At 39.6% G+C, this 15,633-nt stretch overlaps 1 protein-coding gene across 6 annotated transcripts in view; it reads right to left on the bottom strand.

Annotated features, from left to right (window-relative positions):
- The window catches only part of LOC115232355 (tubulin polyglutamylase ttll6-like), a 497,092-nt gene that overhangs the window by 104,825 nt on the left and 376,634 nt on the right, over positions 1-15,633 (bottom strand). For all 6 annotated transcript variants that reach the window (XM_036513235.1, XM_036513233.1, XM_036513224.1 and 3 more), the window contains one exon: positions 9,373-9,598. In XM_036513235.1, the coding sequence (XP_036369128.1) occupies positions 9,373-9,598 (226 nt within the window). The remainder of the gene's footprint in view (positions 1-9,372; positions 9,599-15,633) is intronic.

The following is a 15,633-nucleotide window of genomic DNA, read 5'->3' on the forward strand; positions in this document are numbered from 1 at the left end:
AAGGCATCTATTTCACTTTACACCTCTCTGAAGCCATCATTCTCAATGACTTCAGCATTCACAGCTTTTCTTTAGCTCTTGCACTTCTATCACACCAATGCCGTCTGGTACAGAAGCTGAAACTTTTGCAATCCACATCCTCTAAAAGCATCTCTGAACAATACACAAACACTATCTACAAATATCACTTTTTTATGAGGGGGGTGTAAAAAAGTTCATGACTTTAAGGGTATTGCAAAAGGCCTGGTTGGAGGACCAAACTTCTTAATTCTTTTACAAAGCATAGAAAAACTGAAGGACCACTGCAATAAGTGTGTGAACTCAAGAGGGAAATATTTAGAATAAAATCATAATCAACTGATCCTCCTGTATTTTCTTTTACCCAAAGCCAGGAACTTTTCAGCATCCCTTTATAACTCAAAATCCAATGTGTACAACTAAACCATTGCCATCTCTTCACAAATTGAGTCAGCCAGCCACTGTCATCATCACCATTTAAGTCCATTGTCCATGGTGGCATGAGTTGGACAGTTTGACCAGAGCTGGCAAGCTGAGGAACTGCATCAGACTCCTGTCTGATTTGGCATGGTTTCTGTGGTTGGATGCCCTTTCTTAATGCCAACCACCTTATGGAGTGTGCTGGGTGCTTTTACATGGCACCGCATAGTTGCTGTTACATGGCGCCACACAGGCACTTTTACATAGCACTGCATGGATGCATTTTACATAATGCCATGCAGGTGCTTTTATGTGGCACTGCATGGGTGCTTTTACATGACACTGCACAAGCTTCTTTTATGTGGTACTACACAGGTGCTTTTGTGTGACACAGCCATGCATGCTTTATACCACCAGCAGGATTGGTTTTAAGACTTCTGTATGCTACTCAATACTTTCCTTGACCCTAAGACCCAATAGCATTTCAACAGCTAACATATCAGAAGTTCTCAGGTACTATGTCAAGTAATCTTGGCAGTGTATGAGTTTCACTTCTGACATACTCAGACAACTAAGCAGGTGACTATAGCCATCGCCATAGACAGGTTCTTCCACATCCCACATCATCATCATTTAACCCTTTGGCATTTAGATTACTCTGTCAAATACAATGCTTATTGATTCACATTGTTTTGAATTAGCTGTGCATTACCTCATAGCTTTGAGACTTCAGTGGTGTGATTGCTTTTACATTTAAAGAGTAGGTTTGAAGAGTAGGTGTGAGAGGCTGGCTGTAGCCAGTTTCACCATAGAACAGGTAGAATATTTGGGCCAGATATGGCTGGCTTCAATGCTAAAGAGTTAATGTCCACATTCAACGGCATGGGTTAAATGGTTTGATAGGATCAGATGGGCCCAAGGACTGCATTGTGTTCCAATGTTCACTTAGGCATGGTTTCTATGCAAGGAGAATGAGGGTTTAAAGTATGGAAGGAAGGAAAGAGGGAGGAGCAGGCAAGTTATGAGGTAAGTAGAGATGTGTTGGGTGGGCAAATGAGGGGGTTGCAGGAGGGTGTGACAGAATAGCAGATGTGGAGATGGGAGAGATGCAACAACCAAAATTCCAAATTCCAAAAGCTCCTACAGCAATTCAAGAAAGAAGACAGACAATGCTTGGAGAAAATTTCCTGTACCCTACAAGCCACCTCCCAAATTGCAGTTGGCCTTTTTGATCCCTTGCCAAAAAAAAAAAAGCCTCAAGCAAATTTTCAGAATCCTTCTTACCCACTGCTCAACCAACATGACTCTGTAAACAGTACTGCCCTGGAAATGCTTCCCACTTTAAATTCATTTCAAAGTGGGAAGCTGGACATGGTAAACTCCTCAAAACCTATCCTACTCTCTTCCATCAGACTCACCTTTGTGTACATATACACTCCAAGAATGAAAATGCTTCCATTTGCTTCAAATCAACATGGTACCATCCCCAAATATGTCACTTCCATTACCTTCAGCTAGCTCTTAATCTCACCAAAGTTTTCAATCTGTCTGTCTGTCTCCCCATTCCCTTGTCTCTCACACTCCCTTAAAATACTTAACCCAATCTTTGGCAATGCATAATCCATTCCCAAGAAAGGCAAATCCTCTTACGTAACTCACTGCAATCACTACATTTCAAAGATACCGGAGATGGTCATTAGTAACCACTTGCTACAATATTTTCAATCCTTCTCCCTATTTAATGACTACCAGTACAATTCTGTCATGCCAACCACCAATGGACCCTCATCCTCTGATAATTTGGTATAAACAGCATAGGTGTTCTTGACATCAGCAAAATATTTGACTGTGTTTGAAAAAGCAACATGTTTTCATAACTCAACGTGTTTTCAAAACTCTCTGACCTACACTGTCAAATCTAATGTTTTCTAAGGTGCAGTTTTGACCCCTACACTCCATCATCTATCATTTTGAATCTGGGTTTTGTCTCTGTTAACGGTGGGTGGCCAGATCTACCTCAATGTCATAGCAACTGCCCTCATACCATCTCACCATCTTGCACAGTTTTGGGTGTCCTTCCTTCTCAAGCCAACACTCCCAATCTCCTCCTCCACCTGTCCCTTCCATTTTTTCCTCAGTCTACCTTGCTTTCACTATCCATTTACCTCAAACTCTAGCACCCTCTTTAGAACATGCTCCTCATCCCTCCTCAACACATGCCCATACCACTGCATTCTTTTATCTTATACATCAAGGACCAACTCACATTCATTTCATATACAGTAACACCACCCTTTAACTATTCCTAATCTTTCACACTCAAGTGTCATCCACACGTAACTAGATACCTTATGCCAAATCTGCAAAGACCCCATGAAGAGAGACTTCAAAACCATTCTGCAATAGGGCATGCCAGCCTGGGTCTCTGTCATCAATACAAAGAAACAACCACTACACATACATATCAGGCAAGCAATACTATACATTATCTCACCTAAAACAGCTTGGTTTGCAGTAAGGGATTGCATCCATGGTGGTCACAGGCCATTCAAACACTAATATTTCTTTTGGACTTTTTTTTTAAAAAAAAGGCAGTGAGCTAGCAGAATTGTTAGCACACCAGAAAAATGCTTAGCAGGTTCGTCTGCCTTTACGTTCTGAGTTTAAATTCCACTGAGGTCGACTTTGCCTTTCATCCTTTTGGGGTTGATAAAATAAGTACCAGTTGAGTGCTGGGGTTGATGTAATCAACTTATGCCCCTGCCTTGAGCCAAAATTTGAAACTAATATTTCTCTTGGGCAATTGCAGCTTGGTTGCCGCTCACAAAACACGGACAGGGAGAAAATTTCAGAGGTATACTTTCTGGAGACGAAGGAATGAAAAAAGAGGGTCAGTGCAGAGTACGAGAGCTGACTATAAAAAACTTGACCTCTCTATCACTGAGCCTCTCTCCCGATGATCTCATAAACTCAATGCAGCAAAAAGCTACATCTCAAAAGACTAGCTTTCCTCTTCAGGTCCAGGAAATACTTCAGTCCCTAGCTATTACTATCCCTTTACAATGTTCAAGCAAGACCCACAATAGAATACTGCTCTAACATCCGAAATGGTAGTGCAACCATAAAGCAGACATCCTTGATCAATTCCAAAAGAAGGCCAGTGAACAGCTTAGCATGAAACAACTCATCAACATATACCTGGCCTACAGAAATACTCTCTTCTTATTGCTTTTTCCACCACTATTACAATGGTTTCTGCCCTATAGAGCTTGCTGAGTTCCTCTTAACCCTTTTGTTACCATATTTCTATTGAAATTCATCTCCTGTATTTCAATTAATTAAAAAATTATGAAAACACAGTAAAGTAACTAAAATTTGGGACATAAATCTACATGAAATTTTAATGGAAAATTTTAATTTAGAAAACCTTAAAACAGAAAGTTTGTACCATAAAATCAAAGGTGGTATCAAGTAGGTTGGTATCAAAAGAGTTAATTATATTGTGCTCCATCTAATCTCCTGCATTAATCCTCCACTTTCTTTTTCTGTCCTTCTTCCCCAGAATGCCAACCTTCTGAAATTGCCACCCTGTCTATCTTTTGCTTGTAAGCATAAAGTTATAGCTATTTAAAAGAAACATTAGGCGCGTTAATCTCACAGATCTTGAAGGGCCCATGAATATCATGGGAACAATCCCTTTCTTCAAATCAAGCCATTAAAACAGATCAGAAAAGAAAGAAAGAAAGAAAGAAAGAAAAGGGTGGAAGAATTTGAGTGAGAGGTGGAGGAAAAGAAGAGCAGAATATAAACAAATAGAATGATGGAGAGATAGTGAATGGAGAGAATAAAAGAGAGACAAAGTAAAAGTGGGGTGGGGTGGGGTGGGGTGGGGTGGGGTGGGGTGGGGTGGGGGTAAGGTATGAGAATGGATATAACAGACAAATATTGACAGGAGACAGAAACCAGTAAACAGAAGAATTGATGGCATGGAAATGAGAAAGAGAGAAAGCACCAAGGATAGGAAAGAGTAGGTGAATGAGACAAAAAGCTGTAGTAAAGTGGTAGTAAAAAAGAGAGAGAGAGAGAAGCAGACAGAGACGAGGGGGTGGGAATAGAATAGAAAGATGAAGTGAGGGAGGGAAAATTTAAGCTGTCGGGGGGGGGAGTGGGGCGGTGAGATGAAATAAAGATAACAAAAAGAAAGGAAAATAGTATACAGGAGAATACAAAAAAAAAGAGAAGAATCTTGATGGAAAATGGAAATAAAATCAAAATCATAGAAAAAGTCGATCCTAATTTGTTTGTTTTCTCATTGTCTTGTCAATATTTGCAATGGAAGATATATCCAAGATAATGGCTGTTTATTCATTTTGTAGTATTGCCCTTCAAAGCCAATTTTGAAGGGATATTGATGAAGTGAAACAATTTATCAATAACCCTTCCCGTTCCAGTGAAAGTTTAAAAGATTACAGAAATGGAATACTTTGCTACTCTTTTTTACTCTTTTACTTGTTTCAGTCATGTGGCTGTGGCCATGCTGGAGCACCACCTTTGGGTCGAGCAAATCGACCTCGGGACTTATTCTTTGTAAGCCCAGTACTTATTCTATCGAACTCTTTTGCCGAACCGCTAAGATACGAGGACGTAAACACACCAGCATCGGTTGTCAAGCGATGTTGGTGGGGAACGAACACAGACACACAAACATATACACACACACATACATATATATATATACATATATACAACGGGCTTCTTTCAGTTTCCGTCTACCAAATCCACTCACAAAGCTTTGGTCGGCTTGAGGCTATAGTAGAAGACACTTGCCCAAGGTGCCACATGGTGGGACTGAACCCGGAACCATGTGGTTGGTAAGCAAGCTACTTATCACACAGCCACTCCTACACCTACTTTTGTGAATCCTAAAAGCTCTCTCTCTACAAAGCTCAACTGCTGCTGGTTTGGCTTCTAAAACTACCTCCTTATTTCTCTGGTCACATTCTTGTGACAGGTGCTAACTTACAGAAGTTCAAACTGAACACCAACTTTAAGGACCTGTAAAAATCATGGAGTTGCTTCTTCTCTTCTGACTAAATATTTGGCACACAAAAACAAAAAAAAAACAAAAACAGAATTCACCGTAAAGTTGTTGGTGTTAAGAAGGGCATCTGGTCAGAAAAACCATGCCAAAGTTGAGATAGAGCATGATGCAGTCCTGTAGCTCACTGGATCCTATCAAACTGTCCAAACCCATGCCAGCATGGAAAATGGATATTAAACGATGATGATGATGATGATGATAATGACGACAATGATGATGACAACGACAATGATGATGATGATGAGGAGGAGGATGATGATGATAACAGGTGGTAATGATGATGAGGATGATGATGACAATGATGATGATGATGATGATAACAATGATGGCGATGATGATGATAATGATGAAGATAATGTTAGTGATGATGATGATGATGACAATGATAGTGATGATGATGATGGGTGGATGGATGGATGGATGGATGGATGGATGGACCAAACTGCCTTTTCTGCTGTGACCTTGGTGAGTTCTCTAAGCATAATCTCAGAGCTCTTGTACCACCTCTACTCAAACACTCCTCAGCCACTGGCCACAACAAATTAGAAGCCATACAATAAATTGCTTTCAATAGTCAAGCATCCTATCCACAAAGACACAGACTGTGTACATCTCTTCTCAAACACTATAAAACCAGAACTAAGCGCCGATGTTCAAAGCTCTTCAAATCTTAAAGTACATCTGAAACGATGACCACATAAATAATTCATGACTACATCCTGGTCTGACTCACATTCATACAAAATAAGTATAATGAATTTACTCTTTACTCTTTTACTCTTTTACTTGCTTCAGTCATTTGACTGTGGCCATGCTGGAGCACCACCTTTAGTCGAGCAAATCGACCCCAGGACTTATTCTTTGTAAGCCTAGTACTTATTCTATCGGTCTCTTTTGCCAAACCACTAAGTTACGGGGACGTAAACACCCCCGTATCGGTTGTCAAGCGATGTTGGGGGGACAAACACAGACACACAAACACACCCACATACGTATATATATATATATATATATATATATACACAGACACACATATATATACGACAGGCTTCTTTCAGTTTCCATCTACCAAATCTACTCACAAGGCTTCGGTTGGCCCGAGGCTATAGTAGAAGACACTTGCCCAAGGTGCCATGCAGTGGGACTGAATGATGTGGTTGATAAGCAAGCTACTTACCACACAGCCACTCCTACTTCTATGCAAGAAGATATTATAGAAGTATGATAATTATTCAGTCAATTAATCTTAAATCCCAAATATCAGCTCATATGCATGTTTTCTACAAGTGGTCACATGACCTGGTCATGTGATAGCTGAGTGTTTCTGGCTTTATGCGGGCTATTCAATCCCATCACATGACAGTCCAGTCTAGCATGGGCAAATTAGGTTTGTTCACTGGAGCCCACCATCAGCTTTAAAAAGAGGAATCTTTCCTGCTACTCTCCACTATATATTGTGGACTGGGTGCTTTTAAGTGGCACCGGCACTAGCAGTGTCATCAAGTAACTTTGCAAGACAAGGAATCTTTGAGAGGAGGTGAACTTGTGTCAGATGACAAAAAGTTAGAGTGTGACAGAGATAGAAATAGACACCTTACTGTAGAAGAGGTACATGGTTACCTAACCAGAGAGAAGATAGGGAGAGAAAGAGAGGAAGAGATGGAGGGAGAGAAGAGAGGGAGAGAAAGAGAGGAAGAGATGGAGAGAGAGAAGAGAGGGAGAGAAAGGAAGGGAAGGAGGGGGAGAGGAAGGGAGAGAGGAAGAGAGGGAGAGAGAGAGAGGAAGAGAGGGAGAGAGAGGAAGAGAGGGAGAGAGAGGAAGAGAGAGGAAGAGAAAAAGATGTGAATAGATAATACATCCATACATGTGCATATATATATATGTATATATGTGTGAAGCCACATAGTTTAGTGGTTAAAGTATTCAGCTCACAATCACAAGGTCGGGAGTTCAATTCCTGGTGACAGATTGAGTCCTTCAGCAAGACACTTTATTTCACGTTGCTCCAGTCCACTCAGCTGGCAAAAGTGAGTCATACCTGTATTGCAAAGGGCCAGCCTTGTCACGCTTTGTGTCACACTGAATCTCCCTGAGAACTACATTAAGGGTGTGTCTGTGTCTGTGGAGTGCTCTGTCACTTGGATGTTAATTTCATGAGCTGGCTGATCTGTTGATCGGATCAACTGGAACCCTCGTTATCATAACTGACAAGATGCCAGTTTAATATATATAGGTATACAAACATAACTGTGAGGTAAGAAGCTTGCTTCCCAACCACTTTGTTTTTGGTTCAGTCCCATGGTGTGGCATTATGGGCGAGTGTCATCTACAATGGCTCTGGGCTAACCAAAGCCTTATCATTGGATTTTGTAGATGGAAACTGAAAGAAGCTCACTGTGTATATGTAACCTATATAGCAGATTTATAAACAGGAAAAGTTTAAGTATTTCTCTGTAGATTGAAATTTTAAAAAATGATGAATAGACTTCATTGATTTTTGAACCTTATTGGGTCATCATCATCATCATCACCATCACCATCACCACCACCACCACCACCACCATCATCATCATCATCATCATCATCATCAACATCTGCTTTCCATGCTGGCATGGGTTAGATAGTTTGACAGGAGCTAGCCAAGCAAAAGACTACACCAAACTTCTGTGGCTGTTTTGGCCTGGCTTTCATGGCTGAATGCCCTTTCCAACACAAACCGCCCCACAGAGTGAAGTGAGTGCTTTTTTATGCAGCACTAGCATAGGCGAGGTCAGTTTTTGACATGGTTTTTACCGCTGGATGCTCTTCTAAATGCCGACTACTTCACAGTGTGGACTGGATGCTTTTTACTAAATCTCAGAGAAACAAGCATCCAATCTGTTTATATACTCAACAAATCCAGTAGCAACAGAGAACTGCACCAAGCTCCATTGTGTTAATATTTGTTTTGCATTAAGGTGGCAAGCTGGTAGAAATGTTAGCATGCTGGGTGAAATGCTTAATGGTATTTCATCTGCCGCTACGTTCTGAATTCAAATTCCGCCAAGGTCGACTTTGCCTTTCATCCTTTTGGGGTCGATTAAATAAGTACCAGTTACGCACTGGGGTTGATATAATTGACTTAATCCGTTTGTCTGTCCTTGTTTGTCCTCTCTGTGTTTAGCTCCTTGTGGGTAGTAAAGAAATAGAAATAGGTATTTCATCTGTCTTTACATTCTAAGTTCAAATTCTGCTGAGGTCGACTTTGCCTTTCATCCTTTCGGGGTCAATAAGTTAAGTATCAATTGCATACTGGGGTCAATCTAATTGACTGGCACACCTCCCCAAACATTTAGGACCTTGTGCCTAGAGTAGAAAAGAATAGTTGTTCTACATTATTACTAGACAGTTTGTTTACATCCCCATAACTTGAGAGTTCACCAAAAAAAAAAAAAAACGAGTTCCAATAAAATACATGCCAAAGTTAAAAATAAGTATTGGGGTCAATTTGTTCAATGAAAACCCTTCAAGGAGGTGCTCCAGCCTGGCCACAGTCCAATGACTGAAACAAATAAAAGATAAAAGACAAACCAACCCAACACAACTGGACACTTCTGAAATCAAACATAGAGTATATGAATCATTGCGGCTTTCTCTCTCTCTCTTTCCATCCATCAATCCACCCCTCTGTCCGTCTATCTGTCCATCCATCCATCCATCCATTTATCTGTCTATCAATCTGCTTTTATCAAGTGTATTATAGGTCCAAAGACACTGCAAATAAAGTATCAAAACAAATGTTTTACTTTCAACTAATATTTCAGAAAAATAAATAAAAACATTTTGCGGTGTACCTCGATTATCAACGGCTTGAGTTTTTTGTCAAGCATGACATCGATTCCAAGTATTTCAAAGCAGGCACTCGTCTTGGTGTGATTCTGAAAGCATGTCCGATAGTTATGCCGTAGTACAGCGTGTGCTGATATAATTGTTTTAACGATAACATCGTCGATGTCTCGCCAGAGTTTGTCAACATCATAGCCATGGTCCCTCATGTATTTATTCACTGTGCTGATACGTCTGTTAGGAATATGTAAAAATAGAAAAAGAATTTAGCAAGAAAAAAATCTTTAAAATTAAATTCGTTTTTAAGTTAATTTTCTGTTTTATTAAATTTGAGGGGAAAATGGCAAATAAGACAAAATGAAAAGACTATGAGACAAATGAGAAATGGATTTCAGGATGTATAGGATAAAGGGGGAAGACCCCCTTTTGGTCATGAATGACCATGGGATTGTACCTAGAAAGTTCCCCCCGAGGCACAAGTCCGGACAAGGTTGTTTATAGAAGACCAGCAGTTGCCCATGCATACCAGCTTCCTCTCTCTGCACCACCACTGGAATCCAAAGGAAAGGCAAAGGCTGATACAACTCAGCATCAGTGGCATTGCAACTCATTTCAACAGCTGAGTGGGCTGGAGCAATGTGAAATAAAGTGTCTTGCTCAAGAACACAACACATAACCTGATCCGAGAATCACCCAATGCTCAAATGCAGCTAGATAGTGCTGGGACAGATCAAATTTACAACAGAGGTTCATTCCCTGGTTTATCAATTGTTCTGTATATATACCAGGCACAGCTATGGCTGTGTGGTTAAGAAGTTTGCTTCCCAGTCACATGGTTTTTGGGTTCAGTCCCACTATATAGCACCTTGGGCAAGTGTTTTCCAATAAAGCCCAGGGCCAACCAAAACCTTGTGAATAGATTTGGTAGATAGAAACTGAAAGAAGTGAGCTGGCAGAAACGTTAGCACGCTGGGCAAAATGCTTAGCAGTATTTCGTCTGCCGTTATGTTCTGAGTTCAAATTCCGCCGAGATCGACTTTGCCTTTCATTCTTTCAGGGTCAATAAATTAAGTACCAGTTATGCACTGGGGTCGATGTAATCGACTTAATCCCTTTGTCTGTCCTTGTTTGTCCTCTCTGTGTGTAGCTTCTTGTGGGCAGTAAAGAAATAAGAAACTGAAGGAAGCTCATCATGTGTATGTTGGCATGTACATAGGTATGTATGTGTGAGTATGTTTATTTTTGTGCCTTTATTTTGACATCAGTGACTGTCATAAATGAATGTCATTCATTTCCGATAAAGCATAGAACAGTGTGCATTTAGCCCTTTAGGAGTCACGTTATAATAATGCATTTTTTTTATTCACATTGTTTTCAATTAATCAGGCATTGTATTGTAGCTATGAGATTTTGATGAGGGAACTTTTAATCTTTAGAATGATCAGTGCCGTCTGACTGGCATCCGTGTCGGTGACACGTAAAAAGCACCAACCGATCGTGGCCATTTGCCAGCCTAGTCTGGCCCCTGTGCCGGTGGCACGTAAATAGCACCCACTACACTCACGGAGTGGTTGGCACTAGGAAGGGCATCCAGCTGTAGAAACTCTGCCAGACTAGACTGGAGCCTGGTGCAGCCTCCTGGCTTCCCAGACCCCAGCCGAACCGTCCAACCCATGCTAGCATGGAAAACGGACGTTAAACGATGATGATGATGATTGTAGGGTTGATGTGTGAAGCCAGATCTAGCCAGTTTGAATGTAAAACATGGCAGGATATTTTGGCCAGATATGGCTGGTTTAAATGGTAGAGGGGGAAAATGCTGCTGCTGATGACAATGATGATGACACACCATATACTTGTGATTTTCCCTTGTAGTTGATAGTTAATAATTCCACATGCGGGACTGTGTTGCAGTAGTAGACGACATCCATAGAGATGCCAGCCAACCAATAGGCATGAAATTACTCAGCAACACACACTTTCTGACTCATGGATGTGATGTTTCTTCTCTCTGCTTTTCCTACTATTACTACAACACTGGCTTCCACAAGTGCAAGCCCACAACTCTTGTGCAATCCCAAGGTTACTTGTGATGATCCTGAAATAGACTTGTGGCTGAATACTAGTAGATCAAAACAGTGGGTGGGACCTCAAATTTGTGAGAGAGGCCTGTGTGCTGTAAAGCAGTTGAAAGGAAGGCCCCGAAATAGTGTGTATTCTCTCTTGATGACCCCACTAAAACATTCTGGCATTTGGTATGCGGAGTTTTTGACTGACTGCACTTGAAAAGGCAGGCTGTTACCAGGTTTCTAAATATATAAGGAACTAATTTGTGGTCAGTCTTAAAGTTGCAGTTAGTCAGGCCCCCAAAGAAAATGAGGTAGTGTCAAATAATGTGTACAGTGTCAGAAGTCTTCTATGATTGCAGTGAGTTTATTTTTCAGTAGAATTTAATTCTGGATCTTTTGTAGATTGCAAGGTAAAAAAAAAAAAAATTTTTATATCATGTTTGCTTTCTCATTGTCTGTGTGTCATCTCCAAATTGCTTGAAACATTTTCTATTAGGCAAAATGTGATGTTTATTCAACCAACATGTAATTCTGAATTGAAATCTTACATAATTATAATACTTGCATGATTTTAATATGTGTTTACCAAAGTAAGCCTAGGCAGTAGCACATATCATAGAAAGCTCTAGTAAACAATTTTTCTTAAGTGTCTCACAATATTCAAATGTAAATGAAAGCTTGTAGAAGATATTTCTAAATCATTTTCTCTCTTTTGCAACTCGGGTAGTCATGTATCTCTTCTACAGCAAGACACCTATTTCTGTCCCTCTATCATATTTTAACTTCTCATCACATGGCACAAAGTCACTTCCATCAATCTCGCTCCCACCCTCAGATGGAGGGGTTTGTCTTGCAGGTTACTTGGTGACCTCGCTGGTGCTGCTGCCTTGTACATCTTTAGTTCTGATTTAATGTGGCACCAATGGCATACTCAGAAAAGGAGACACTGCATCAACTATATACCCTGCCAACTTCTGTAACTCACTTTTAATTAGTTACATCAGGCTTAGGTAACTTTTCCAAGAAGCAAGTCACATAAGAATTGACTCATTAAATAGCAGGCTACATTACTAAAAAAAACAATTCACGGTAATATTTTCATTGGGTGTGCCATTCAAAAATCCTGCAGGGATCAGTTTGCCTGTGACTGCTTTATATGCTTTTTTTATGCTGGAATGCTAAAGAAATCCTGATACTGAGCAAGATGGAGAAGGAAGCTTAGTAAAAACAATCAGTTGGTTAAATGGCAGAAATCTTATAGAAACAACTTGATTCAATGTTTGATAACAAACCATGAAGTAAAATAGAAAAAAAAAAATTCATGTGATGGGTCAAAATTTCTAGGAACAATTTCAGCATCATTTACACCATCAAAAATGTTGCTTATAATATTTTAATCTCTCTTGTGATATTTAACCTGCAATACTTATCTTGTAAAGGCATATAGCTCAGTGACTAGAGCATCAGGCACACAATGAGGAAGTAGTGAGTTCGATTCCTGGACCGGGCGTGTGTTGTGTTCATGAGCAAAACACTTTATTTTCATGCTACTCCAGTTCACTCAGCTGTAGAAACGAGTTGTGATGTCACAGGTGCCAAACTGTATCAGCTTTTGCCTTTCCCTTGGATAACATCAGTAGCATGGAGAGGAGAGGCTGGTATGCATGGGTGAATGCTGGTCTTCCACAAACAACCTTGCCTGGACTTGTGCCTCGGAGAGTAACTTTCTAGGTGCAATCCCATGGTCATCGTGGTCATTCATGATCAGAGGAGGTCTTTAACCTTTACACCTACCCTTTAATTATCTTGTGATGAATTATCTACTTGTTTTGCTCAATACCATCTGGTGATAACTTGTTCCTCTCATTTTGCTTCACACCATTTTGTGATAACTTATCCACTCTCACCAGCACTTTCTGTTTTGCAGGAGTAACTAAGATGTACCACTATACCTTTTACTGGTTTCATTCATTGGACTGCAGCCATGCTTGAAGGGTTTAGTCGAACAAATTGACACCAGAACTTATCTTTTCAAAGTCTGACGTATATTCCATCAGGCATTTTTGATGAGCTGCTAAGTCATGGGGATATAAACAAACCAACACTTGAAGTTAAGCACAAACAAAGAGACTCACATACACACACATACAGTTTCGGTCAATAAAATTCATTCACAAGGCATTAGTCTTTCAGGTGCAGTGGGATTGAACCCAAAACCACATAGTAGCAAAATAAGCTTCTTAACCTCACAGCCATGTTTACTTACACCAATACTTCATAAAATGTTGTAATTTGTCATCTTCTTTTGATGAAGACAGACAAGAGATCTGAAGATGCCAAATATCTATTGAATGTAAGCATCAATTCCATACACCAGTCTAAGAAAATCACTTGATAAAAGCATCAGAGACATTCAAACATCTAAATTTAAAATTCAAATTGCTATTGGAATCAATTCATCACTTAGAACAAGTATTTCTAAATGTGAGTAATAAATATAGCCAATTATGGTTTGTATTTTCTATGTCCTGAATTTAGCTCTAAATTGGTTGTTTAATCATTATGTTGACTCTTCTTCTATTGTTAGTATTTTGATTTATTTCGTTAGATCATGACAATACAGTGAAGTAGTGTCAGTCTCCAAGTGGTGGATGAACGACAAAATCTTGTGATACTATGCAGTATACAATACTGTCACAGTAACAAACAAATCTTAGGCTATCACCATATCTTTTATCATTGCTCTCCTACTCGTCTCAGTCACTGAGGCACCAACTTGGAGGATTTAGTTAAACAAATCAACCCTAGTACTTTTTAAAAAAATAAAATTTTGGTACTTATTCTATCAGCCATTTTTGCCAAACTACTAGGTTATAGGAACATAAACAAACCAATACTAGTTGTCAAGTTCTCAAGTAATATGGTGAGCTGGCAGAAACGTTAGCACACTGGGCAAAATGCATAGTGGTATTTTGTCTGCTGTTACGTTCTGAGTTCAAATTCCGCCTAGGTTGACTTTGCCTTTTGTCCTTTCGAGGTTGATTAAATAAGTACCAGTTACACACTGGGGTTGATATAATCGACTTAATACGTTTGTCTGTCCTTGTTTGTCCCCTCTGTGTGTAGCCCCTTGTGGGTAGTAAAGAAATAATACTAGTTGTCAAGTGGTAGTGAGGGACAAACACAAATGCAAAGACACACACACACACACACATATGTATATATCAGGCACATGCCGTCAGTAATTACTCAAGGTAGGCAGTTGGTGACATTTATGTAATAAAACACACTAAAAAATAAGTGAAACACAGGTGTGTAACTGAGTTGGAGGTAGATTTACTTCTGCCTTTAGAGCGTGTAAAGAAAATGTTGTTGTAGGAATGTATGCAGTACATGTACTACAGCAGTACTATGCGTAGCTTTAATGCTGAGATTGAAAGGCAGGGCAAATTATGCTTACCTAATCTGAAAAAAAAAAAAATACTTTGCATTTTATGCATAGTTATCAGAGTACCCTTCATAATTTTATTGAATTAGGTGCATATTTTGCCATAAAAGGAATATATTGCTATCGATCTATTTTATTCAGAGTAGGCACTGCCTACTTTGCCTACCTAGGCACCACATCCCTGATACATACATACATGCATACATATATATATGTGTGTATATATATATATATATATATATATATATATTTCTCTTTTATCTTTTAGTTGTTTCAGTCATTTGACTGCAGCCATGCTAGGGCACCACCTTTAGTTGAGCAAATCGAGCCCAGGACTTATTCTTTGTAAGCCTAGTACTTATTCTATCAGTCTCTTTTGCCAAACCTCTAAGATACAAGGACACAAACACACACCATCAGTTGTCAAGCAATGTTGGTGGGACAAACACAGACACAAAAACATATACACACACATACATATATATATATATATATATATATATATATATATAATATATATATATATATATATATATACGACAGGCTTCTTTCAGTTTCTGTCTACCAAATCCACCCACAAGGCTTTGGTCGGCCCGAGGCTATAGTAGAAGACACTTGCCCAAGGTGCCACACAGTGGGAAAGAACACGGAACCATGTGGTTGGTAAGCAAGCTACTTACCATACAGCCATTCCTGCACCTATTTATATATATAGTTGATAACAGGAAATGGAAGATGGATTTAGTACAAAT

The sequence above is a fragment of the Octopus sinensis genome, linkage group LG2 (genome assembly GCF_006345805.1).
Source record: "Octopus sinensis linkage group LG2, ASM634580v1, whole genome shotgun sequence".
Lineage (NCBI taxonomy): Eukaryota > Metazoa > Mollusca > Cephalopoda > Octopoda > Octopodidae > Octopus > Octopus sinensis.